At 41.0% G+C, this 27493-nt stretch overlaps 1 protein-coding gene across 1 annotated transcript in view; it reads left to right on the forward strand.

The window, feature by feature from the left end:
• The first annotated feature begins 2554 nt into the window (after positions 1-2554).
• TTC6 (tetratricopeptide repeat domain 6) overlaps positions 2555-27493 on the forward strand; it is a 125316-nt gene continuing 100377 nt past the window's right edge. Inside the window, exons 1-6 of the mRNA XM_073349092.2 lie at positions 2555-2643; positions 3313-4496; positions 11509-11592; positions 20604-20825; positions 21970-22112; positions 26962-27171. Coding sequence (XP_073205193.2) covers positions 3333-4496; positions 11509-11592; positions 20604-20825; positions 21970-22112; positions 26962-27171 — 1823 coding nt within the window. The 5' untranslated portion in view covers positions 2555-2643; positions 3313-3332. The remainder of the gene's footprint in view (positions 2644-3312; positions 4497-11508; positions 11593-20603; positions 20826-21969; positions 22113-26961; positions 27172-27493) is intronic.

Consider the following 27493-nt stretch of genomic DNA (forward strand, 5'->3'; position numbering starts at 1 on the left):
ATTGTGGCCAGGATGGTGTTTTCTGGAAGATCACCGATGGACTGTAGTTTCCTCAGGAAGTCAATGGTGTCTCGAAGATAGCTGGGAGTGCTGGTAGTGTATGGCCTGATGAGAGAGTCCACATAACCAGACAACCCTGCTGTTAGGGTGCCAATGCCTGAGGTGATGGGGCGTCCAGGATTTCCAGGTTTATGGATCTTGGGTAGAGTACCCCGGTCAGGGTTCTAGGCATGTGTCTGCCCCGATCTGTTCCCGTACTTTTTCAAGAAGTTTCTTGAGCAGATGGTGTAGTTTCTTTTGGTAATCCTCAGTGGGATCAGAGGATAATGGCCTGTAGAATGAGGAGTTAAGAGAGCTGCCTAGCAGCCTCTTGTTCATATTCTAACTTATTCATGATGATGACAGAACCTCCTTTATCAGCCTTTTTGATTATGATGTCAGAGTTGTTCCTAAGGCTGTTGATGGCATTGTGTTCAGCACGGCTGAGGTTATGGGGCAAGTGATGCTGCTTTTCTACAATTTCAGCCCATGCACATCGACGGAAACAATCTATGTAGAAGTCCAGTCTGTTGTTTCGACCTTCAGGAGGAGTCCACCCAGAATCCTTCTTTTTGTAGTGTTGGTAGGAAGGATTCTGTGGGTTGGTATGTTGTTCAGAGTTGTGTTGGAAATATTCTTTGAGTTGGAGACGTCAAAAATAGGATTCTAGGTCACCACAGAACTGTATCATGTCTGTGGGCCTGGAGGGACAAAAGGAGAAGCCCCGAGATAGGACAGACTCTTCTGCCAGGCTAAGAGTATAACTGGAAAGATTAACAATATTGTTGGGTGGGTTCAGGGAACTACTGTTGTGGCTCCTTGTGGCATGTAGTAGTTTAGATAGTTTAGTGTCCTTTTTCCTTTGTAGAGAAGCAAAATTTGTGTTGTAAATGGCTTGTCTAGTTTCTGTAAAATCTATCCATGAGGAATTTTGTGTGGAAGGTTGTTTTTTTATGAAAGTATCCAGTTTTGAGAGCTCATTCTTAATCTTTCCTCTTCGAGGGGGGAGGATCATTTTCCATCTCGGGAGTAAACATCTTCCTGAAAATAACAAGGCATTTTTCTGGGCTTAGATGGACTATCAAAACAAACAATGGAAGGGCAGAAGTGTTCAAATTTATTAATCTGTCTCTCTGTTCTGTCTTTTGGGTTCTCTTGTGGGAAATATTGCTCTTCTTTCATTTTGAATGATATATAAACCTTGGTGGTGAAGACCATTTACAACAATGATGGGCCAGCCTCAGAGATACCCAGGTTCAGTTTGGATAAGTATCTAAAAGGTTTTGCTATTGCATTGGGCATGATTATTTTAAGGAAGGGATCCCCATCCTCCCAAATCAGAAATACACAAAAGGATTAGCGTTAACATGGAACTCTCAGATCTTAGCTATATCAGGTATAGTGGGTACCTCTATGGATAGGAAACTAGGTTATTATCCGCAACCGCAAGCACAAGGAAGGCTCCATTCACAACTGTTTTCTCTACTTTTGACTCCCGTTAGCACTGCAAATTGGATACAGTTCTAGGAGCCAGGACTGGATTCTGTTCTGTCCCACGGGTCCTCAGCCACCTTTTTAGTTAAATTCCAGTGATCGAAACTTTATTGCTGTTGATGAATGAGCCAGAAAGATTCAAGTTTGACCTTCAGTTCCAGGCTGAGTTTGCAGGGCTGGCAGTTAGACAGAGGTATTTGGACTTTATCTGAAAGTCTCTGAGAGATAATAAATATGAAACACCATGAATGCCATTTTGACAGTCAGGCTCCGAGTAGAAATGTCATGGAGCCAGTGCACAGCATCAGCGACCGCGCAACGGAGTTTTCTTTATACGGAGAAGAAAAGAGGCTGAAGGAAAATCCAGGATCAGAGTGAGAGTTGCTTGCTTTCGTGGCTGGGAGACACCCGACCCTGGTCGCTGCCCCTCAGCCAGCGGGTAACCTCAGAGGACAGTTCCCACAGCTGGATCGCAGCTACCAGGCTTCCCGTTCCGTCCGCACGTGGGGCTGGGGAGGAGACACAGCTCACACAGCCCGGCGGCCAGACCGCTCCGCCTGCCTCGGCAGCCAAGTGTCCCCCTTCGTCGGGTGACCCCGAGATGAGCAGAGCAGGGGCCACGTTGGCGGCTGGCCTAAACGGGTGCAGCTGCACCGACTGCTGGAGGAGCTGGACCCGCTCCGCAGGGAGTCCAGCACCAATGCCCCGCAGCGCTACTCGCTGAAGCCTGGATCTCATCAGCTCGAGCTGCCTCGCCTTTTGCATCCCCGCCGAGACCAGCCCTGGCTACCGCCGGGGAAATCCAGCAGGGACCGGGAGAGGTTAATCCGGGCAGGGCTGGAGCATGCTCCCCTCCGCCCTTCATTGCCTCCGGAAGGCGCGCGGCGCTGGACCCTCCCCGGCTGCAGGGGGCGCTCTCGGGAAGCAGGCGCCCCGCGGGTCCCTCTCTTCTCCCGCCGGGCCGCATGCACAGAGCCGAGCTGGTCTGTTGCTAGGTTCCCGAGCGCGTCCCCCCCGCCCCTGGCCCTGTGCCTGGACAGAGCCGCCGCCCCGCGGGAAGGGCTGTGGCTGTGGGTCTCCCTCCCTGCCCAGCTGTCTCCCTGGGGGCAGGTGAGAGAACTCGATGTAGGGCCTCACTGACCCTTCAGCGCCACGGCGTCAGGGGCTGTCCTTTCGCCTGGGGGCGCGTTATTTTGGGGGGAGGTCAGGGGGCATGGTGGTATCTTTTTGAGGGTGTCTTGGGGCGGGCCAGGGGGTGTCTTTGGGGGCTGGGTGGGTGCTTAGGAGGGGTCCCATTTGGGGGACTTGGGTGGTATATTTCATGTTGGGGAGGTCAGGTTGTATCTCTTTTTGGGGGTAGCTGGTCTCCTTTGGGGCTGTGAGTATCTTTTCCAGATACTCGTTTAAAGGGAAGTTTCTTGGGGGGGGATCTTTTTCTTTGATTGGAGAGAGTACTGTCTTTTTGGAGGGGGATAACTTATTATTGCAGGTGAAGGCCATCTTTTAATTTTTTTTGCATTTAGCACTTCCATATTTAGGCCTTCTCTATACTAGATTTCCAGCAGTTGCTAGCAGTGGTAGGAATGGCTCAAGTTGCTGTAGATAAAGTGCTAGTGGCTGGTCAGACGTGCTTAACTGTACATACTGTGAGTAGTTCTGTTGAAATGAATGAAACTACTTGCAGTGCATAAAGTTAAGCATGTGCACAAGTCTTTGCAGGATTAAGGGGTCTATGTTTGTATATAACATATATAAACACATTTCTGTTTTGCTTTACAGGCCACATACATTAAAAGGAAATGGCTAGAAAACATGAGCACTTTGGACTAAGTTATCTAGAAGAACTAAATATGATTAAGGAGCGTGAGATTATATGCAAGGAATCTCGGAAGGATTTTCTTAAATTCAAACAAGCAGTAGCTACTGCTTATACAAATGTGAGCACTCAGCCTTTACTGGAAGATTTAACACCAGATCAGTCACATCAGTTAGAGCAGTATCATCTTCAGAGGTCAGAGAGTCCACATAAGCCCATCATTAATATAAATAAAAATGTCCCTAATGAATTCATTGGCAGTTCTGAAATTCACAGAAAAGTAAGAATCTCTCCTGAAGTAAGAGACATGAAAAAACAAACTCGTGATCTCAGCACGATGACTCAAAGGAATAAATCTTCTGTAAAAGAGGACAGTGCTGACAAAAATCAGAAAAGTTACTCTGAAAAAATAAATGTGGAAAATAGTAGTTGTAGTCATGAAAGTACAAGTGTAAAGATGCCAGTAATAGCATCTTTAGCAGGTACCACTAAAAAAATCACTATGTTAAAACAACCAGCACCACCTCGGAAGCCTAAATATCGCAAACTCATTCTTCATCCAAGACTAGTAACTTATAAGCCCCCCATTCTGTTACAGAAAGTCAAAGATACTAGAAAAGTGCAGGCTAGAGCCCATTCTCTAAAGATAAACATTCAGGTTGTAAAAACAAATAGAACCGAAGAAGCTAGCAATGACAGTAAAGAAAGTGATGAATCTAGTTCTACAGATTCTGATTCAAGTGAAAAGGCTTCTAAAAAGGAAATAGTTATTAGGAAAAAAGATAAGAAAGTATGCAGAGAACTTTCAAAAGCAAGTCAACAAGATTCAGTTGTTGAGCCGGGAAGAGCACTGAGTAAAAGAAGCAGTGTCTCCTGCAGCCATCCAAGTGTGAGGTCTGCTTCAGAGCAGTTGGAAGAGGCTAGAGACATAACTAGACCAGACAGTTCAAAAATATACGAGAAGAACTTCCAGCAGAGCAAACCAGAAGAGCTTACTTCCACACCAAAGTTGCCTGTGAGAGTGGCTGCAAGGTCTATTGATGAAATAATTGCTTCTCTGCAGTCTACTTTTCAGTCTCCCTCAGACCAGATGATCAAAGAACTCCTGGAGAGTGTTCTTGGCCGGAACTACAGCATAAAAATGGAAGTAGGTGAACCAGAACAAGAGCAATATTTTCTGTTGAGTAAATATTACTTTTAGAAAAGTTGTATATTTGTTTTTCAGATCCTACAATGTGTTATAACACAGAGGCCAGACAAAACAAATGGATAAAAACACTGATGTGTTATAGAGCTTCCTTCATTGTATCTTACTGTCAATTTGCAGTGTCCTTTAAAAGTAAAATCAAGCCAATGTTAAAACCAGTTAAAATATAACTTCATTTAAGGGCCTCTTTTTGGACATTGGTCCTTTACATTGCTTATTATTTAGATGGTTTTTCTGTTTCCCTTTTAAAGGGATATGTTTGATATTGACAGATTAATAAGTGTTAAATATTTATAAGGTAACAATATTAAGGGTGTCAGTTTTGAGTTATTGCTCAGCATTGTGAAATCACAGAAAAACTGTTAATATGTTATTGTTAGATTTATTAATGTGGTGTTAGAGATTCCTCTCATCTAATGTGGTAATGTTTACAGTAAAAGACTACAATAAGGCATCAAGCATTAAAAAAAATGCTACAGAAGACTGTTAATTGGATACAGAGCCTTTTTACTTGGTGATTACTGATTCAGTTTCTAACCAGGACTTCTGTAGTTCTGTCTTCTGCAGTTTCCACGGTATGCATCCGATGAAGTGAGCTGTAGCTCACGAAAGCTCATGCTCAAATAAATTGGTTAGTCTCTAAGGTGCCACAAGTACTCCTTTTCTTTTTGCAAATACAGACTAACACGGCTGTTACTCTGTAACCAGGACAGTAGATATTACTGTCAGATGGCTCGTTGGCCTGTGTGAGATAAGTTGATGAAAGAAGATCTTATTCCATTTCCAAGTGGTCAGGTGATCACGCAGAATCATTGAAATTCAGGCTGGAAGGAACCTCCAGAGGTCATCTAGTCCAGCCCCCTCACCAAAACCACTATTGCAACTGGCACCCGTGTTGGCAATATCATCAGAGAATCCCAGGAATAAATGGGCATGGAGACTGAACTACTCTTTCATGCAGAGGTGCTTGCCTTAGAACGAGGTGAGGCAAATTAGTGGAGCTGTGTGACTGTATGCATTTTATGGGTAGGCAGAGAACATCATTAGTCTGCAGAAGAGAAGAATGAGGGGGGATTTGATAGTTGCTTTCAACTATCTGAAGGGGGGTTCCAAAGAGGATGGATCTAGACCATTCTCAGTGGTACCAGATGACAGAACAAGGCGTAATGGTCTCAAGTTGAAGTGGGGGAGGTTTAGGTTGGATGTTAGGAAAAACTTTTTCACTAGGAGGGTGGTGAAGCAATAGAATGGATTACCTAGGGAGGTGGTGGAACCTCCTTCCTTAGAGGTTTTTAAGGTCAGGCTTGACAAAGCCCTGGCTAGGATGATTTAGTTGCGGATTGGCTTGGCTTTGAGCAGGGGGTTGGACTAGTTGACCACCTGAGGTCCCTTGCAACCCTGATATTCTATGATTCCCTACTGCTGTCAATACAGTTAGGATCAATAAATTCACTTGAGATAACCAACATCATGTAGTTTGATTAAATGCAAAAGTTAGAAGGAGAGCAACAATAATTGTGTAAGTTAACTGAACTTCTATTTTAAACAGTAGTATATGTGAGCACATCCCATTGTGACTTCCTGTTCAGTTTGCAATAAAAATTATTATTAGTTTTATGCTACATTACTTTTAGTCACCTATTTATAAGAACTACACATGTCTTAGGCCCAATTTTCAAAAGGGCCCAATAACCTATAGTTCCTATTTAGGCACCTAAATAAGTGGCCAGGTTTTTAAAAAAGCTCAGTCCCCAGTTTGAGGTGGGGAGGAGAGATTCTCCATTGTTTTCAATGGGAGTTGCTGGGCGGAGAGCACTTTTTAAAATCTGTACAGTGATCTTGAATTCCTTTCACTTAAAACTTTTCACTGACAGGTTCAGGTTTAAAAAAAAAAATCTAAAATGGAGAGTCTTTGCAGGTCTGGTTGTTCTTTAGCATTTTCATTATCTAGAAGATCTGAGCCTTAACAAGGGTGAATGCTGCTCTAACAATTGTTGATTAAGTTATGTAAAGTCAAAGGCAGTTGCAGCATGTATTTTCTCAACTGAAGTAACTTTTGAAATAGGATGAAGAGTCTAGCAATTATTTTTAATCTGTTATGCACAACTTATCTCATATCTTTTGCTGAGTTTCAGTCCTTGCCTTTACAAACAAGGTATGAAATTTATTCTTTTAGGTGAAATCGAAATATCCAAGAAATACATGTAGTGAAATGAAAACAAGCTATTGTAATTAAATGAGATTTTATTTATTTACATATTTCCCCTTCTTATTATCTCATTCTTGATTGGCATTGGCTACTTAATGTTGTTAGCTTATTATATTGTTACAAGGTTGACCACAATTTACCCAGCAGCCTTAAAAAGACTACTGTTATCCAGGGAAAAGTATGCCAGCCCAGCAGCGGGACATGACCCCTCAACCATGTTTTCTTTGGATTCCTCAAGGGGAACTAGTTATGAATAATAGTTCCCACCATGTTTTGTTGAGAAGTAGAATTTTAATTATAATTTTAATTTGATTGTCAGTGCTTGCTAACTCTTAATATACTGAGTTACCAAGTTACTTGTTGACTTTATATTCAGTTTATATTCATTGCAGAAATGTATTTCTTTTGTTCAGCATTAAACAACCTGCAGCTGATCATCTTTATTTGTTACAGTACAATAATTCTTTGGCGGTCCAAATAACTTTTTGGGTTATATGGATAGAAGAAAAACTGTTTTGTTAGTAAAATAAAAATCTTGGTAAAATAACCACAAAAATTTGAGCATGCAAATATTGTTACTATACAAGAACTATGTAATGAACAGTATCAAACCAACACCAAATACACAGTATTTTTATCTTTTTAACTTATGTGTGTGTGGCTGTCTGTCTGTCTCTGGGTACTGTGAGTCCATGTCAGAATGATGGCCTGTTGTGATCTTCTCCATTATGCTTAATAGTTTGGCTAATCACTTACTGTGCTTCAGAAGTGGGTTGGTAAGGGTTAGTCACTGTTGACCAGGTCTGTTTCCCTTTGACATTTACATCTATTCATGATATTTATGTCAGTTTAATGTTTGCTATTTACATTCTTTATGTTCTAGTTGAGGTTTAAATTATAGTTCGGACATAACTGGCTTATGCTTTTGGATAGATCTATGTATGGTGCACCATTAGTTGAGAAGCAATTCTTGTAGAAGATATAAATACTAATACTATACCTGCAAGCTTAAGCGGCAATGCTGAAATTGACTGAGCATACATTTTCCACCAATTTACCAGCAAGCAATACATGAAAGGTGGTTAAGTGAGAACAGTTTCATACAGACACTATCAGCAGATTTTTTAAACTTTCTCTTTTTCACTGTTTCCTTGAGGCCCAATTCAACTCCTGTAAAGATAATGGGAGTCTTTTCATTGATATGAATAGGATTTGGATCAGGCCTTCAAGCAGGAAGGTCAGACTTTTCTCATCTTTATTTTTCTGGTTACTTGTGGACACAGCTCTTACTTGGCTCCTCACTGTTCTTCTGTAAAAGAAACATAATGTTTTTTTTCATTACAAGTGTGATTACAAGGGCTATTGGTTGTCATGGAACTGATGTCCATCCTTTTCTTGTACTGCTTCTGCTTTTTTGTTTAATTGCTAAAGGAATGGTAACATTATTTTGGAATGCAGATCTGAGCATCCATTTCAGACTGTGTCCAAATGTTGCTGGTCCTTCCTCTATAACATATCTAAGATTCAGTCTTTTCATTGGTTTCAGAGTAGCAGCCGTGTTAGTCATAGAATCATAGAATATCAGGGTTGGACGGGACCTCAGGAGTTCATCTAGTCCAACCCCCTGCTCAAAGCAGGACCAATCCCAATTTTTGCCCCAGATCCCTAAATGGCCCCCTCAAGGATTGAACTCACAACCCTGGGTTTTGCAGGCCAATGCTCAAACCACTGAGCTATCCCTCCCCCCGAATCCGCAAAAAGAAAAGGAAGACTTGAATAAATTTGTTAGTCTTTTCACTGTTGTTTAGGCTCTTTTTCTTGCCCATCTTGATAATTGCAACCTCCTTCTCTCTGGTCTTCCTGACACTCACCCTCACTTCCTGACGCTCACCTGAGGTATATTCAAAATACTCCTGCTAAGGTCATCTTCCTGACCTGTATGTCTGAACACAGCACCCTGCTCTTTGAGTCCTTCCACTGGCTTCTCCTTCAGAAGCTGTCTGTTCCAGACTTGTTAAGGCCCTTCTCAATTTAGACCCATCCTTCTTATCTGTACATGTACTTTATTGTGTCAACGCCCCATCTCCTCTGCTCTACTAATAATGCTATTCTTTATCCTACATTGCCCAATTATTCACTTGCTTCACAAGCACCATCACACAATCTTCCATGCAACCGTTATGCATGGTATATTGTCCCTGAAATAGTCTGGTAAGCCACTACACTTTCCTCCAAATTTCTCTTCAATACACACTTCTGTCATGATGCTATGGGAAATTGCCTGGTGATGGTGGCCTAGAGGTAGGGACCTCTGATGTTTAACTTATTTGCTTAAATCTTCTATAAAAAACCTAATCAGCTCAAAATAATCTTATTGTGCAAAGAGATGTTCTATATAGACACGTGTTCTTATTACTGTTTCCCTCATCCTTAGTGTGCAGGTCCTGCGTGCTGTTGGTGGCCTGTGATATATACTCCTGGGGGAATTCCGTGCAGAATTCATGTCCCTTGCAGATTTCTTTGCTTCCCCGCAGAAAAATGACTTTCTGACAGGGAAGCAAAGGGAAGCTGCAAGAGCAGTCAGGCACCACTCTCTAGCTGTGCAGGTAGATCATTTCAGGCACCTGGAGCATCAGCAGAGAGAGAAGTCACCACAGGGCTGGGGACTTCTCAGCCAGTGGCTCCTACCCTGAGTCGGGTTAGGTGTTAATCCCGGCTGGGCTGGAGGTAGGTGAGGACAGGACTTCCTCTTCCCCTGTGAAGGGGGGAAATATGTGCAGGTGTTGCAAAAGGAAGAAGATTGTGTGTTCCAGCTTGGGAAGATGATATTGAATGTATTCTACCTGTTCTTATATGTCAGGAGCTATTCTCTCATTCCACTGCTTTAAGATACACCTTTTGATCATTAGTAGGAAGAATAGCAACATCTTTGTATTCTTTTATTGGAAACCTATACCTTTAAGCATACCTACTACTCAAAATGTAAGTGTTAGTGGGATCTTCATGTTGTATATTCCATGTTATGACTTCCACAGAATGCAAACATGTTTTGGGCCAGCTCTTCAGCATGTGTAAATCAGTGGTGCTATCCTGATTTAGTACAGCTGAAGTGCTGGTCTTTGGGTTTTCAGGGCATGCCTATTTACTGCATATAAATAGAATATAAATTAAATATAAATATAGATTCTTCCTTAAACTTATTTTAACATTTTCTATCTATTGAAGAACAAATGTGATCTCTTAGGTAAAATAAAACTGCTATGTAAAATATGAAATTTTCATACATATTGAAAAACATTTATTAAAGGTAGATAACATTAGCAGGACTTTAAGAATTAAAAATAGAACTGTGAGATTAAACAGAGGAATTTATTTTGGTTACAATGAATTCTCTGCACAGTTCAGTTCCTTGCCTCTGAAGCAGGGAAAAACTACCTAATGCCTTGAAAAGCATAGTTTTTCCTTTGTCTGTTGTTGCAAGTCATTGGTGAATTATAAAGGTAGTTGTAATAAACATATATCAGGGTCCCTTTCAGAGCATTGTATAGCTTTTCATTGCTTTTCAGATTAAATTTGTGGGATAGTAGTCGACCCAGCTCTCTTTTTCTTGGCCTCTGGGCAGCTTTTTTACTCAACATCATTGATAAGTCAAAATTTTGAAAATACATGGTCTCTGATGCTTATTTATTAATGTACTCTCAATGAAATGTTACTTGGTAGATTAAAATTAAATTGAGTATTACATGCAAAAAACTGTTTGCTTGTATATTTTAAAATCTTCACTATACTAGATTGAAAATGTATCCAATAAGAGAAAATTGCATTGTCTTGAAAAATTGTACATTTAACTTAAAAATAAGTGGTCTCAATCCCAGTAGGCGTTTTGTTGCTGAAGGGTTCTTTTTTCTTTTCTTCCATTTTTGGTCTCTAACGTGTTTTGTTGAGGGCTTTAATGAGCTCTTGTATTTATTTGCATCTGTGAATTGTTTAGATTATAAATGTTTCCAATTTCTTTGTGATTTTTAAAGCATGTTTTATTTCAGAACGTTTCTTAAATATAGCTTTAGCTATGAAACTCACACTAGCTAGTGCTGTCTTTAGGACTTGACCCCCAAAACCCCTATATGTCACAAAGGGTAAATGCACACTTGCTGAGTTATCTGCACATACTTGGCAGATGCATAGGAAGCAACCATGTGGAGTAAAGAAATGCACACCTTACTTAACATGGTGAGTTGGTGCTTCTACTTTGGTGCACCAGAAACAAAATGGCATATGTTGAGCACAGACATGGTGTGGCTCCACACCCCAACTTCACAAGAGGATGAGTAGTTCTGCAAGGAGCTGAGCATCCTTCTAAACCCTGTAGTAACTCTTTTGCTGGCTCTGCCTGCAGAATTCTGCATGTGAGGTGGTGCATCAAGAAATTACTCAACATCCTGCTCTTTAGGGCTCTGATCCTGCAAATGCTTTTGCTTGTGCTTAACTTTACTACCATAAGTAAGTCCATTGAGGGGCTGCTCATGGTAGTAAAATTAAGCATGTGCAAAAGTGGTTGTAGGATAGGGGCCTAAGATCATTTGTCCATAAATGTACTTACTAGTTGCAAATTAATTTATCAGTGTTTGCAGTGAAAAACAAAACTCATGCTTATGAGAATATATCACTTTGTTGGTGTTTTGTTCTGTAGGATAAAAATATAAGTCATAAAATCATACTTAATTTTCTTTCTTGTTTGCAAAGCAGACATCAGCTGAATCTCAGGAAAAGAAGACTGAATCTCAAGCTAATGAAGAAATAGTGACAAGTTTTCAGGAGCCGAGCCTGGTAAAGTTCAGTGTTATCTAGGAATGTTACAACATAATAATTATTGTGCTTGTGTTTGCTTGCTGTCTTGCTCAGATAGGCAGTTCATGTTTCAAATTGATAAAAGTGAAAGGAAACTAAATAGTGTTTTAAAACATTTATAATACTCCATAAAAGTCAAATATGCAATTCTTTTCCTCTGTCTCCCCCTGGATCTCATTCTCCTACTACTGGACATATCCAAAATCCCATTGAAATCAATGGCAAGTACTTTTGAGGGCCAGGACAGTACACTACTCTGTTTGTACAGTGCCTAGCACAAAGGGGCCCTGTTCTTGGTTGATCCCTAAGTGCTACAAATAATAAACATGATTAATCAACTATTCAAGTTAAGTGCTTGTATTGAGTGGGTCCTTGAGTAAATAAAAGTTCTTATATATTTGTGTGTATATTTTGTTTTTCTGTAACATACAATCTAGCTATATATGGTTACACATTTAAGCTTAGACAAGTTCTTAGTGTTGCTCACAGTTGTAAACTGAGCAGCTGAGAGATGTATAATGTATTTGAGTAGTATATGTCTTTGTTGTATATCTCTTTTCAAGTTTTCAGGTCACATGTTGTAGGAACCATAGACCAGATCATGCCATCAATTTTTGAGCAAAAATCCCCATTAATATTAATAGTTAGTGCAATTAATTATAGTTCCTTTTGGTTTCTATTCCACCTTTCTTTGTAAGTCCATTTATTCATAGAGGAATTGATTGCTTTTAGTCTTAACTGATCAAATATTGCAGATGCTGTATAAAATAAATATAGGCAATGAAGAAAAAATTGCACAGCAGGAAACATTATGTTGAGAAATTTGCCTTATAGGATACAAATATCTGTAGCCCAGTGTCTCCTGCAGTTCTGGATGCCTGGGTGCTTACATCTCTCTGCAGCTCATGGAGGCGGATCAGTATTTTGGCATTGCCTGGTATGGCCAAACTCAGTGTACTTCTGCTTGCCATCAGATTCTTTGCCTCTGCAGCAGAAGACAGTAGCAGTTTCGTTTGCTTCCATCCTTACTCCTTCTGTTTTAACTTTTCTGCTGAGTTTTCTGGATAGTGGGGAGCAGTGTTCTCCTTTCTCCGTATTCCTCCTCCTCCCTGGGTTGGTTAACCTCTCTGGTTTAACCGTCTCTGAGTTTCCACTACAGTGTCTTCCCTGCTGGCTACTCTGCCCCTTACAGGCATGGCAGAGCAGCCAAGAAAGCACCAGGTCAAATCCAAGTGGTGCTCTATGTATGAGGCAGCCTTCTCAGGCTTGGAAGATAGTGAGTTGTGCTCACCCTGCATCCAACCTCTGTTAAGTCCCGTGACTACGAGTCAGACAGGTGGGTGAAGGTCACTCAGTCACTGAGGCAGCCATGACTCCAATTGGGGAAAAATGGATCAGGAACCCCAATGCAGAGCTGGGAGAGGCTCCAAAAGCGAGGAGGACCTGGACCATTCGACTCAGGGGTAAGTACCAGGGGACCACTGCAGAACAAAAGGGGGAGGCTTTTGGGGCCACAAGTCCTGTCTCCCAGAGTCTTAAAGTGGGTCAGAGCACCGTGGAGAAAGAAGCAGGGCATTTAATCAGCCCCCTCCCTCCCAAGCTCAGGAGGGCTCTGACCATGAGTTTCCTCCTCCCTGCTCTCAGAGGAAATGGGACCCAATAGGCAGATTCTGAGACAGACCTCTTGAGAGGATTCCAGGCTCTAAGGAAGGCAAGCCACAAAAGTCCTAACCAAATCTGCAGCAGAGCTTCTGTGCTCCCAAAGTGCACAAAAAGGTTTAAAAAAAAAATCTAAAAAGCATAAAAAGGGAAAGAAAAAGTTAAAAAAATCCAGGCGATATAGGTTCCCTGACTCCTCTTCCTTCTCTGAGGAAGGTGGGTTGTCTGCCTCTGAAACCTGAGCAGGTTCCTGAGAGTAAACCCTAGAGTCAATTTCTCACCTCAAAAACTTCCCCTGAGATGGCAATACCCCTTCACTCTGCCTTCGATGAAGTGATTAGGGATGAATGGAATGAGTCTGATAAGAGCAACCACATTAACAAGAGCGATCTCAGGCTATATAATACTCAAGAACCAAAGGGCTTTATTGCAGAGACATTGAAGGTGGACGCTGCTGAAGCATCCCTTGCCAGGGATATGGTATTCCCTCGGGGGAGTTCTACCTTATGGACCTCACAGATAAGAAGATGGAGACCACTCTCAAAAGGACTTTGAAGCCTCCTCTGAGTGTCCCTGTCAACTGCCTGCTTTGTAGGAGCATCTCGTTCCTGGCTGAACGATCTCAAAGCCTTAAGGGCAGAGCTCACCCTGACTGTGGCTCCACTTTAAAGAAAGTCTCCCTAGCAACAGTATTTGCAGGTGACGCATCAATGGATGCTATGAGGTGCTCAGCCTGCTCCATGGCTTCCAGCTCACTAGCTGGGCACACCTATGGCTTTGTGGATGCTCACTCTAAACAGGTCCTATGTTTGGCCAAGTTTACAGGCTCCCTGCATTTTGGAGAAAAGCTGGAAAAGGTGGTGCCTGACGATACAAGAATATCCAAACAGTCTCTCCATCCCCACTAAGGACCCTCAGGAGAGACTATAGACCAGCCTTCAGCAGGAGTCACTCCTTTCTCTCCTTGTCCCTTTGCTGGTACCACTGTGCGGACAACAGATTCCCCAGTGGAAAATAGTGGAATCAAGGTCTTGGAGGAAAGTCCAGAGGGACCTCAGCCCTCCAGAAAAATCCACTTTGACAAAAATCACATAGGCCTCTGCCCAGAGCAGAAGCTATGGGGCAGGTTTTCCCATTTCCTAGAGGAATTTTTCATTGACCACAGAAAAGTGGGCCAGGGAAATAGTGAACAAGGGATGCACCCTGAGTTGCAGGCTCCACCCCATGCATTCTTCATACAGCTACAACGACGCCATATAACACAATCTGATCCAGAATTAAATATCTCATCTTCTGGATATCCGAATAATAGAGAGTGTTCCCTCAGAAGAAAAGTTCTCTGGGTTCTACTCCATCTTCTTCATTGTGCAGAAATGCATGGGGGGGTATCAGAGATCACCTCAAAAGGCTCAATTAGTGGGGTGAGGGGAGGAGACTTCTTGACTTCAGTAGATCTAATGGTGCATATCTCCATATTCCAATCACACCATGCCACTACAGCCTTCTGAGATTCACCTATGTCAGGAGACATCAGTACTGAATGCTCCGTTCAGCCTGTCCTTGGCCTCCAGGATTTTGATAAAGATACTGGTGGTGATAATAGCCAGACTCAGGTTGCAAGGAGCTCATCTGTACCCCTTTCTGGATGACATCTGATCAGAGCTCCATCAGAGTCAGCAGTGCACAGGCCCCCACGTTGGATGTTGAATCACCTCCAGGTGCATGGCTTCATCATCAGTGCTAAGAAAAGTTCTCTGATTCCACTCAGTAATTTATTTTCTTTCTCCGGAGTCGCAGGAGGCCCACCATAGAGCTATATCTCAAACTGCTAGGACTCCTGATGTTATGCGTAGGGATTGCTCCATGGGCAGTCACACATCAGAAGCCTTCATACTAAAGGTCTGGGGCCACTCTACAGAACCCATGAAAGATCAAGTATGGGTTCCAACACAGGTGTTCAACTCCTTACCATGGTGGTCAGACCATGACAAGGTCCGTAAAGGCATGCCGATCTACCTTCCAGATCCTTTAGTCCTCACAACCGGTGCTAGCGCGGAGGACTGGGACGCTTACTTGGAGATCCAAGTAGCCAGGGGCCTCTGGAGGGAAGAGGAAAAGGCTCACAGGATAAACCTCATAGAGCTGAGAGAGGTCAAGCTAGCACTGAAAGGTTCCAGCCACCTTAAAGGGAAACCACATTCTGGCTCAATCAGACAATACAACTAGTGTAGTGTATTTAAACAGTCAAAAGGGAACAAAGAATCTGACACTACACACAGAAGCAATAGAAATAATGAGGTGGGCAGAACAGTTTCTCCTTTTTTTTTTTTTTTCAGAGTGATCCATATCATATGGGATCTGGACCAAAAAGCAGACTGGCTCAGCAGGTGTAGGGTCAACAACTCCGAGTGGTGCCTGAATCAAGTTTTCGATCTCATTGTTCAGATGTTTGGCCTCCCTTCAACTGACCTGTTCACAAAAAGAGGCCAAAATATTTTGCATACAAGGCAGACCCCAGAGCCATGGGAACAGTGCCTTATCACACAGTTGGCCACAGGGCCTATTTTATGTGTTTTACCCTTTCCTCTACTGCAGAAGGTGATCCAGAAAATAAAATGAGCACATGAGAGGTAATACTGATAATTCCCCATTTGCTGAAGAGACCTTGGTTCTCAGACCTGATAGAGCTGACATGAAAGCTCCCACTCCAGGTTTCATGGAGACCGGACCTTCTCTGGCAAGATCCTCTCCTTCATCTGGATCTTAAACAGCTCACCTAATAGCCTGGCTATTGAAAGGGAAGTACTAAAAGGTCTTGGTCTGTCCTCCACTGTTATTAAGATATTGCTTTAATCTACGAGGGTATCAACACTAAAAGCGTACTCTTCTATCTGGTCCAGAGTCGTCAACTGGTGCCAAGAGCACAATGCAAATCCCAGAAATTCAGGAATTCCAACTGTTTTGGACTTTCTACAAGAAGGTATAGACAGATTAGCCCTATACCAGTGCACATCAGCTGTCTGCTCTTACTAGCATACTATTTGCAGGATCCTTGGGCTGCCTGGCAGACAATCCACAGGTAGCCAGATTCTTTTGAGCAGTCAGTTAGTCAGGCCACTCTTCCCAAAATGGGACCTTCCACTAGTTTTGAGGGCCCAGCCAAGCTATCCCTTTCAGTGTTTGACTTCAGTGTTACTTTTTTAAAAAATAATCCATTAAGACTTTCTTCTTAGTAGCTGTCACATTCACGAGGCATGTGTAAGAGCTGGCAGCCTTATCTATACAGGAGCCTTACTATGTGTTCCATGAGGACAAACTGGTGCTCAGAATACTAGAATCCTTTCTTCCTAAAGTAAATTCCTCCTTCCACACTTCTAAAGCAATTGTGCTTCCTTTATGTCCAAAACCACAAGATACAACTGAATAGGCATGGCATACCTTAGATATCAGAAGAGTGTTGAAAAATCCATCTCAGGCATGCAGAATCCATGGGAGGATCAGGTTCCCTATTCATGTCCTTTCATGCGAAATTCCAAGTCCTCCACTGCTAGGTGGATTAGTCTATGTATTGTAGAATCCTTGAAATCAGAGGTTCATGTCTTAGAAGGGATCAAGGCACACTACACGGGATCTTTAGGAGCATCATGGGCAGAAAGAACAGGTGTGTGCACTTCAGAAATTTTCAAAGCAGCCACTTGGTCTACAGCTAACAACTTTATTATTCACATAAAGGTGGACCTTCTGTCTTCTCCAGAGGCCTTCTTTGGCAGGAAGGTGCTGCAGGAAGTAGCCTATAAATAATACAAACTTTTGCATGACCTCATAAAAAGGGGGATACTTTTTTCCTACTAAACTTTTGTCTCATAACCCTTCCTACTTGCTGCTCGCTACTTCTCAGTCATTGAGAATTGTGGGAGAAACTGGGCTTCAGAATGGAAAATTTCTTAATGATAATTTCCTTTCGGCTAGTAGCATCTCCCACAGTTCTATCCACCCTGGATGGCTCAAGAACAAAGGGTTAGATATTAGGTGGAACCATTACCATATGACAGTCTTCCTTGTTCTAATGTATTAGTTATTTACTTATCTCTGGAATATTTGTTGATAATGGTGTTATGCAAGTTTTACAGCATGGGAATAACTCATCTGGCAGCATGTGGGAGCAGAGTGGGTGTGGTCAGACCATATGGCACCAAAATACTGATCCACCTCTGTGAGCTGCAGAGAGAATATTTTAGATGTCAAATGTTCAGAATTGTGGGAGATGCTCCAAGCAGAAAGGAAGTTATCGTTAGAAAATTTCCAGTCTCAGCACAAAATACATCTCAAGCTAAAAAGAGCTATCAATAGATTTTCAGCAACTGAAACAGGTGAAGTTCAACACTATTCTGGAGGGGTAGTAGAATTTCCATAGTTTAGGTTACAGACAGGTACTATAAAAAAAACCTTATTTAAGTCCCCTCTGTAATATTGGTTTAAAAAATTAGTGTGGCTTTACAATTGTTATGTGTATTCTGAAGGCAAAAAAGAATATTTTCCAGTACAGGCCCTAGATTTGTAAAAATTTTTGGTAGGGGTCAGAGAGCAAAGGGGAGTAAAGGACAGAGTCCCTTATATTTGGGTGTCTGGGGGAGGGTGGAGCCTCCCAGGTGGGCATAAAATTGGAAGATAACTTCTGGACCTGCATCCCTGCTCCAGAAGGAGAGATGGCAGCTCAGTAACCTGAGCACAACCCAGGGGGAACCCTTGGCCTGGCTTCCCACTCCATTAGGAGAGGTCATAGAATCGTAGGACTGGAAGGGACTTGAGAGGTCTTCTAGTCCATTCCCCTGCACTCAAGGCAGGAGTTAGTATTATCTAGACCATCCCTGACAGGTTTGTGTCTAATTTGCTCTTTAAAATCTCTAATGACAACCTCCCTAGGCAATTTATTCCAGTGCTTAACCACCCTGACAGTTAGAAAGTTTTTCCTAATGTCCAACCTAAACTGCTTTTGCTGCAATTTAAGACCATTGTTTCTTGTGCTAATCTCAGATGTTAAAGAGAACATTTTTTTTTCTCTCCTCCTTGTAACAACCTTTTAGGTCCTTGAAAACTGTTATCATGTCCCCTCCCAGTCTTCTCTTCTCCAGACTAAACAAACCCATTTTTTTCAATTTTCCCTCAGAGGTCAAGTTTTCTAGACCTTTCATCATATGTGTTGCTCTTCTCTGGACTTTCTCTAATTTGTCCACGTCTTTCCTGAAAAGTGGCACCCAGAACTAGACAAAATAGTCCAGTTGAGGCCTAATCAGTGCAGAATAAAGCGGAAGAATTATTTCTCATGTCTTGCTTACAACACTGCTGCTAATACAGCTCAGAATAATGTGTGCTTTTTTTTTTTGCAACAGTGTTACACTTTTGACTCCTATTTAGCTTGTGGTCCACTATGACCCCTAGATCCCTCTCCAGAGTACTCCTTCTTAGGCAGTCATTTCCCATTTTGTATGTGTACAACTGATTGTTCCTTCCTAAGTGGAAGGATGGTGGCTTGGTAACCTGGGAAGACCCCTGGGGAGTCTCCAGACCTGGCTTCCCGCTCTGGAAGGAGAGATGGAAGCTCAGTCACCTGGGCAGTCTCCAGAGGAACCCAGGAGCATCCCCAGGATTTGGATCCCTACTCAGCAATTACAGGTCAGAAACCCTGACTTCAGTACTGGACAAGCTGGTTGAAACTATAGTAAAGAACAGATTTGTCAGAGACATAGATGAACATAATTTGTTGGGGAAGAGTAAACATGTTTTTTGTAACGGGAAATCATGCCTCGCTAATCTACTAGAATTCTTTGAGGGGGTCAACAAACATATGGACAAGGGGGATCCAGTGGATATAGTGTACTGAGATTTTCAGAAAGCCTTTGACAAAGTCCCTCACCAAAGGCTTTTAAGCAAAATAAGCTGTCATGGGATAAGAGAGAAGGTCCTCTCATGGATCGATAATTGGTTTAAAGATAGGAAGCAAAGGGTAGAAAGGGTAGTTTTCAGAATGGAGAGAAGTAAATAATGGTGCCCCCAGCGTCTGTACTGGGACCAGTACTATTCAACTTATTCATAAATGATCTGGAAAAAGGTGTAAATAGTGAGGTGGCAAAATTTGCAGATGATACAAAACTACTCAAGATAGTTAAGTCCAAAGAAGACTGCCAAGAGCTACAAAGGGAGCTCGCAAAATTGGGTGACTGGGCAACAAAATGGCAGATGAAATTTAATGTTGATAAATGCAAAGTAATGCACATTGGAAAACATAATCCCAACTATACATATACAATGATGGGGTCTAATTTAGCTGTTACCACGCAAGAAAGGGATCTTGGAGTCATTGTGGATAGTTCTCTGAAAACATCCACTCAATGTGCAACGGCAGTTAAAAAGCGAACAGAATATTAGGAATCGTTAAGAAAGGGATAGATAATAAGACAGAAAATATCATATTGCCTCTATATAAATCCATGGTATGCCTACATCTTGAATACTGCGTGCAGATATGGTTGCCCCATCTCAAAATAGATATATTGGAATTGGAATTGGAAAAGGTTCAGAAAAGGGCAACCAAAATGATTAGGGGTATGAAATGGCTTCTGTATGAGGAGAGATTAATTAGACTGGTACTTTTCAGCTTGGAAAAGAGACGATTGGGGTGGATATGATAGAGGTCTATAAAATCATGACTGGTATGGAGAAAGTAAATAAGGAAGTTTTATTTATTTTCCAAACAAAAGAAAGTATTTCTGCACACAACGCACAGTCAACCTTTGGAACTCTTTGCCTGAGGATGGTGTGAAGGCCGAGACTATAACAGGGTTCAAAAAAGAACTAGATAAATTCATGGAGTATAGGTCCATCAACAGCTATTAGCGAGGATGAGCAGGGATGGTGTCCCTAGACTCTGTTTGCCAGAAGCTGGGAATGGGCAACAGCGGATGGATCATTTGATGATTACCTGTTCTGTTCATTCCCTCTGGGGCACCTGGTATTGGCCACTGTCGGAAGACAGGATACTGGGCTAGATGGACCTTTGGTCTGACCAGCTCTTGTGTTCCAATGAGTGAGGGCGGCTCATTAAATGAGCCACCATCTCTACTTCTGGAGCAGTGAGCTCAGTCAGAAGTACCAGACTATGTTCTGGCTCCCCAAAAAAGTGCTGGAACACTGTTACACAGTGTTCTGGCACAACATGAGCTCTGGTATGGGCCTTTTTGTGTTTACATTCTATATTTCAGAAAAGTCATATTAGAAGTATTAACATGTCATGTCTACAAAAAATAAAATTTTAACTGTTTTCCCCTTCTTAGATCAAAGAATCACTTAGTGGAACAACTCCTTTTGAGGCACCAGGAACTTCATCTCCACTTTCAGAGGATATGCCTACTTCTGTAGAAACTGAGGAATATAAATTAAAGTTGTCTTCTTCAGACATTCCATCCTTATATGAACCAGCTTTTCCAGTGCCTAAAATTTCAGAGGATGTAGAGAGAAAACAAGAATCACAGACAACTGTAACATCTCCTTTAGAGGTAACATTTGTATATCTGATTAATTATAGTTTTAGAGGTGGATCGTGTTGTGCATCTCTGGCTATGTCTACACTGCAGCTGGGAGTGTGGGTCCCACATGGGCAGACTGGCATGCGCTAGCTCTGCTTGAGCTATTGTGCTGAAAATAGCAGCATAGCCAGCATAGCTGAGGCAGCTTGGGCCAGACTCCTGAGTACAAACCTGCCTGAACCCCTTGGATGCGTATTCTATGTAATCCCCAGATACTCTGCTATTTGTAGTGCGCTAGCTCAAGCAGAGCTAACATGTTTGTCTACCCAGGTCGGGAAGCACACTTCCAATCTCAGAGTATGACTGCACTACAAACCTAAGTCAACCTATATTAGGTTGACTGTGTAATTATTGTGGTGGTGCATGTCCACACTACTCTCCTGGGGTTGGTGGTGCGTGTCCTCCCAGGAGCGCTTCCACTAACCTAAGAGGGGCAGTGTGGGGAGCTGAGAGCTGGATTTCTCAGCTCTGCTGGCAGCTCCCTGACAGAAGCCTGGCTGCCTCATAGGCTCCTGGGCTCCTGGCAGGCTCCCCCCCCCACCCCGCAAACTCCCTGTTCGCTGCAGGGAATTGGGGAAACCACCCGGGGTTTCCCACCCCTTCATTTCCAGCCAGGAGTGGGAGGGAAGCTCCCTGGGGTTTCTCTCCTCCCTGTTCCCCACGGTGAAATTGACAAGATAGCTGATGTAAGCTGCGTCGCCCTAACTACACCGACATAAGCCTTACACCTTTCGTGAAGGTGGAGTCAGTGTAGTAGGGCACTTACATTGGTGGGTGGAAGTCTGAAGTGTAGACACTGACATAAGGCAGCTTATGTTAACCTAACCGGCCCTCAGTGTAGACATACTCTCAGAAAGTGCAGCCTGGGAAGGAGCATGGCAAATTTGTGTCTGCCAGATTCTGGATTTCCCCTGGAGCTGATGTAACAAGTGGAGTAAGTTACAGCAGTCACTATGGCTACTCTAATTTATAGCAACCTTAACTGTGTGCTATGGTTTGCTCTGAAGTGTAGAATTGCCAGAGTTCAGAGTACTTCAACATGGATAAAAAAAATCCATATAATATTTAGTTTCTCATAACATTGTTTTTACCCTTCAGTTTTATTGCTTTTTAGGCTATATCCTCAGACATGCTACAGGTGAAAGGAGAAGCAATCATAAAGGCTAAACCATTTGAAGTTCAGCAAAAGTTATTAGAAGAAGATCTCCAGCTACAGCAATCACTGTCTTCGCTGTCCACATGGAATCCAGAGATCAAGTAACTTTTAGAACATTTCATTGTTATGAAGTGAATATTATGGAAATATTTTTGCAGTTATTTTAAATACTTGGAAAAATTAGTATAGTACATGTTTAGAGTAGGCATAGGGCCATTTAGAAATCCTAAATCTGAACACCCAGAACCTTGGGGAAGTTCAGATTCAAACTTTGTAGCTCAGAATCAACTGTAGTTTGAATTTTCTGTTTATCTCCTTAAAATAGTTTTCAGTTACAACTTTTTAAACCTGTAGAGCCAAATTCAGCCCAGGCATTGACTCAGCAGGAGTTGGAGGCACTTATGCTGTGGTAGAACTTGGTCCATACAATCCCAAGCATAATCTAATTAAAATATTTAAAAACAAACAGTGGAAAATACTACAAATGTAATGTAAACAATTCCGGATTTAAGCCATCTTCTTTACTTATGTACTAAGAATTCGTTGACTTGTATTTGTATTATAGTCAGTGCTTATTATTTCAGATTCAGCAGTAGAGGCGGGTGAAATTTTTTGGATGAAATTTATTTTAGATAAATGTAGATTCAGATTGACTGAAACTTTCTTGCATTCATGTCATATTTGCCATATTAAACACAAATTCAGAAAAAGTCTAAATATTTTGTTTCGATATTTTTGAAATAAAACACATCTTCATATTTTGGTTGGAAATTATTTTTCATTTCAGATTTTACCTGCATTTTAATTATTTTAAAAAGGAAAAAAAACCCCACAACCCTCAAGCAAAATGAAATGATTTATTTTGGGTCGAATGAAACATTTCACTCAACTCAACACTAAATTTTTTAGACGTTTTTGGTTCACCAAAAAGTTTTTGTTTTGAGTTGACTCAAAACAAAAAATTTTGTTTGTTTTTTGTTTTGGTTCAGCTAACCAAAAAATCAGATATTCGCACAGCTCTATTCAGCAGTTTTTAGTTGAAGCTGTAATTTGAGGACAGCTCCTATTTATTCTGCTGTTGTCATAGGTGGCATATGTCGTTCTGTAGCATGTGTGCAGATATAGAAAGAAGTACAGTTTATGCACTAATTTGTCTGATCCTGTTCACTTCATGACAAGTGAGATTCTCTGATTTTACAGTCTTCCCTGTCAATTAGATCTTTATGGCCAGGTTTGTTTTGGTGTACCTTAAGTTGCACCTCCACTTCACTCTTTATTGAGGTGAAAAAAAAAAAAAGCTTTAATTATTAGCTTTTGTTGGGCTTAGGGCCCTGAAAGGTTTGCTGGACACAGAAGAGAGCCTTTTTATGGCAGGCCTAAAGTTTGTAAATGGATATTACTTTCAATTAAGTAGCCGAGACTAGACTCATGGGGAAAGAATGCCTAAGTTTATGAAACAGTCAAATTGGCATTTAAGTGACCCTCTGCATGCCATTGCTTATCTACATGGCTTAAAGATCATTTGGTTAGCAAGATTATATATTAAAACAAATAGTGACTGCAGACAATGAGTATTTTACCTTCAATAAATAGTTATTGTCAGATTATCAATGGTTCAGAAACTGCATGATTTTCTAAAAAAAACTTTATTTAGCGCATTAGATGAAGGTAATGTAGGCCACACACACAGTATTGTTTTTTCATGTCCTCTTTTTCAAAGAATGATAAATAGCCAGTCATCTTAAGGGAGACTGTGTGCTGTAAAAACACACCTTTACCTGCAACATGCCCCAAATATTTTAGTTTTTATTGCTTATACTTCCAGCTTGTCCATCCAGTGAAATGATAAACTTCTGTACTAGAAGAGTAAGAACATGACCCAATTAAATGTATACTTTGCCTGTTTTTATCTATTTTAAATAAGTAAACAAGAATTTCTGATCAATGTTCTGGGACAAATTTTCAGTTATTTCACTTTTCTTTATTTACAGAAATCACTGAAACTATTATATTTTAAAGAAAATTTAAGAAACTCTTTGCCCATAGAAGTCTTATCTCTCTCAGTTATTTTTTTAATTTGCAGGTGAATTGTACTGTGGGGAAAATGTAGTTTTAGTGCACGGATTTAAATAAGCCAGGCTATTGCATACATTTATGGAGTATATTCAGTATTTCCCCCTTGTAGAAATACTGTGTGAAATCTTTCTTCTCTTCTCTAAAATAAACCAATATGTAAGCTTCTCGTTAAAATATTGGTCTGCAATTTCACTCTCCTGAATCTAAGCTGACTCTGCTTTCAATCCTACTATACTGCAAAACTTATGAACTCTTGTCCTGAAAATGTCCCCTCCACTGCTTGGGTTTCCAGGGGGTATCCTTTAATCCAGACTAGCCCATTCATCTCATGTGTGCCATGCCTGTGAATCCCCTTCTTTCATGGATACTCCTTTCTTTTTTATCCTTTTAAATTTTATCCCAAAGGCTTGATCCTGTACTCTTTATGCAGGAAAAGTTCCCACTGAGTTCAGTGAGCTTTTGCTTGGGTTGTAGGATCTGGTGAAATTTTGCATTGTTGCATTTTGCATTGTTGAGGGAACTAATGCCTTGTCTACACCACAAAAGTTGCACTTGTTTAACTAAAATCAGTTTTTAAATTATTTTAGTTAAACTGGTCCAAACACTTTTGGGGGTGTTGGCTGAAAACTATTTATATTTGTTTAACTTGTGCCTGTACATTTACTGACACATGCTAAATCAATATGAACCAGATTTAAAATGACGAAAGAGTGTTCATGCAGGGTTTTGCATTAATTTAACTAAATAATTTAAAAAAACACTTCTTTAGTTAAACCTAACTTTTTTGCACAGAATAGACATAGTTTGTTTCCCCCCCAAAGTGGTTTCTCTTTCATATAACAATTAATTAAAACATATTGAAGTATATTCCCAAATAAAAATTAAAATGTAGTTTAAGGTTTTTCAGATATTGACGAACTAAGTGGGTATTGCAGTTTTCTTTAAAATCCATTGATGTCACTGCTGGACTGTATAATAACAACAATTTTCTGATTCTTGAGTTGTATTATTTTCTTCTGAGTGGTGTTATATGTTGTGCATATCCTCTTGCCTTCATTTTCTATGGCTGCTTTATCTTTCCTCTTTGCTTTCATTCTTTTTGTAATATTATTACAACATAAATATAAAATATTATTTTAGAACATGACAAACATGGCTCTGTGTTACACTAACCTCTGTATTTTTCTGATTTAATTGTAGTAGTTAGTGCTGCTTTCCCCCTTCATAAAATAAAAAAACGTTACACTCTAGCTTGTGGAGTTAGGCACAGCCCTGAGCAAGAGGGTGATGTGTAAGCTTCATGACTCCAGGGGTAACCCTGCGAGGTATCAAGAAAGTTACTCAGTGTAACTTTAACTTTGAATTTCCAGCATTCTCACACAGATGTTCCCCTTAAGTAATTGATAAACTGGAATTAAGTTTGTAAATACTTCATAATTTTGTTTCCCTATTAATTTTCTTAGATCTTAAAATGAAAACAAAAAACAAAATATGTAAGAACAATTCAGTGAAAGGACCTTTGGTAGAATTTGTAACCTGCACAGGGATGGACTCTGCTTCTTCCTAAAAATCCACCCTCTCTAAAATCCACCCTTTCTCTCACTCGCACACACTCTCCGACCAAATGACTCTTCTCCATTAACCCCTTCATGGCTCTAAGCTACCTATTTTCTTTCTTCATGGTGAAGGCTTTGTTGCGTCTGGTGGATGATTGGGTGCATGTAACGTGGATATGTGGGAATCACTTGAACCATCACTTGGACCCTCTTTACTTCCTAGACCATCCTCATTCGCTCCAGGTGGTTTCCTGCCTGCTACCCGCACACCACCCCCCCCCCCCCCCGCATCATAGCTGTCTGCATCCTGGACATTTATTAACTCTGTGGAGCCCATAAAATGGGCGGAAATGCCTTTTAGGTCCTGATACATTGCCGGTTAAGTTAGTAGAAAGAGTCTCATTGACTTCAAGGGGTTTTGGATCAGGATCTTAAATGGTGGAAGTAAATTTTAACTTTCCAAAGTTAATCAATGGCATCAGGTCTTACAAAGCCAAGAGATGAAAACAAATGTGTAGAGTATGGGCCAGACTGTTTTGGAATTATGAACTGAAAGAAGTTAGGAAAATGTTCAAGTGAAGATAGCACCTCATTAACATAATTAAGTCCAAAACTTTATAAACATTATTTCCAAGGAACTCTGTCAAAAGATTTAGGGTTCACCTGCACTGCAGCTGGGAGTGTGCTTCCCAGGTAGACAGATACTCCGCTCAAGGTAGTGCATGAAAAATAGCAGTGTGGCTGGGAGTAGCATGGGTAGCAGCTCGGGCTAGCTGCCTGAGGACAAACCCACCTGGACTCCTTGGTTACATACTAGGGTGGCTAGCCCAAGTTGCTGCTCATGCTACTTCCAGCTACACTGCTATTTTTAGTACTCTAGCTCCAGCAGACCTAGCATGTGTTTGTCTACCCACCCTGGGGAGCACACTCCCAGCTGCAGTGTAGACACACCCGTAGTCTTACTCATGAGTTCGTGTAAATGTTTCAGCATATTTACATATGTGTACAATTTAGGGGTCTTATCCTAAGTACTTACACAAGTGAAACTCTCAATGAAGCTCATAAAAGTTGTGCTTGAATCAGGAGAGTAAGACTTTGTCCTATGTAATTAATTTCTACTTTAAAACTACTGTCAGGGATTTTAGCATCTTCTTTTCTTTTCTGTTAATTGTACAATAATTTCTACTAATTATATGTATTAAAACTTCAAATACAGTCTGTGTGATTCTAATGCAGTAGTAGAGTAATCTGTGTATGTGAAATCTAGATGTCAGAAGACAGTGAAAATGCTAAATAGTTGATTTTTTTTGTCCCCCAGAGGTCAACATTATCCAGTTATTCATCACCTGTGTACTGCTTCTCCTAGTTTTGCACTGCCTGCTGATCTACAGCTGGCTTCAAGAGTATGTCATACTTTCAGCAGAAAAGGGCATTATCTTTTATTTACAGCAAAGGATCTGGACCACCAGGAGGAAGCATCACTCTGCTCAGAAAATATTACTTTTGAAGAGCAAATTGAAAGAAATAGGTATGAACCTATAATCTGTTTTCAGTTTTAGTTTTGTAATTATAATTTAGTTTAGATGAATATTAGTTAAAGAATAACTTTTCTGAAGGCTTCGTTATTTTAATATTTTATTATTAAAGAAATGTTCTGGACACAAAATGTCGTAATAGATTCTGTATTAGGCTGGCACTACAGACATATTTTAATATTCTTGTTTATATTAATCTTTAAACCACAAACACCTAGAATTCATATTGCTCAAAACATTAAAGATATTGTTTTGCATTTGACTTATTAAAACAAATACATTTTTAGTCAGGTTTTCAGTGAATATTGTGCAGAT

This window comes from Lepidochelys kempii, chromosome 6 (assembly GCF_965140285.1).
Source record: "Lepidochelys kempii isolate rLepKem1 chromosome 6, rLepKem1.hap1, whole genome shotgun sequence".
NCBI classification, from domain to species: domain Eukaryota; kingdom Metazoa; phylum Chordata; order Testudines; family Cheloniidae; genus Lepidochelys; species Lepidochelys kempii.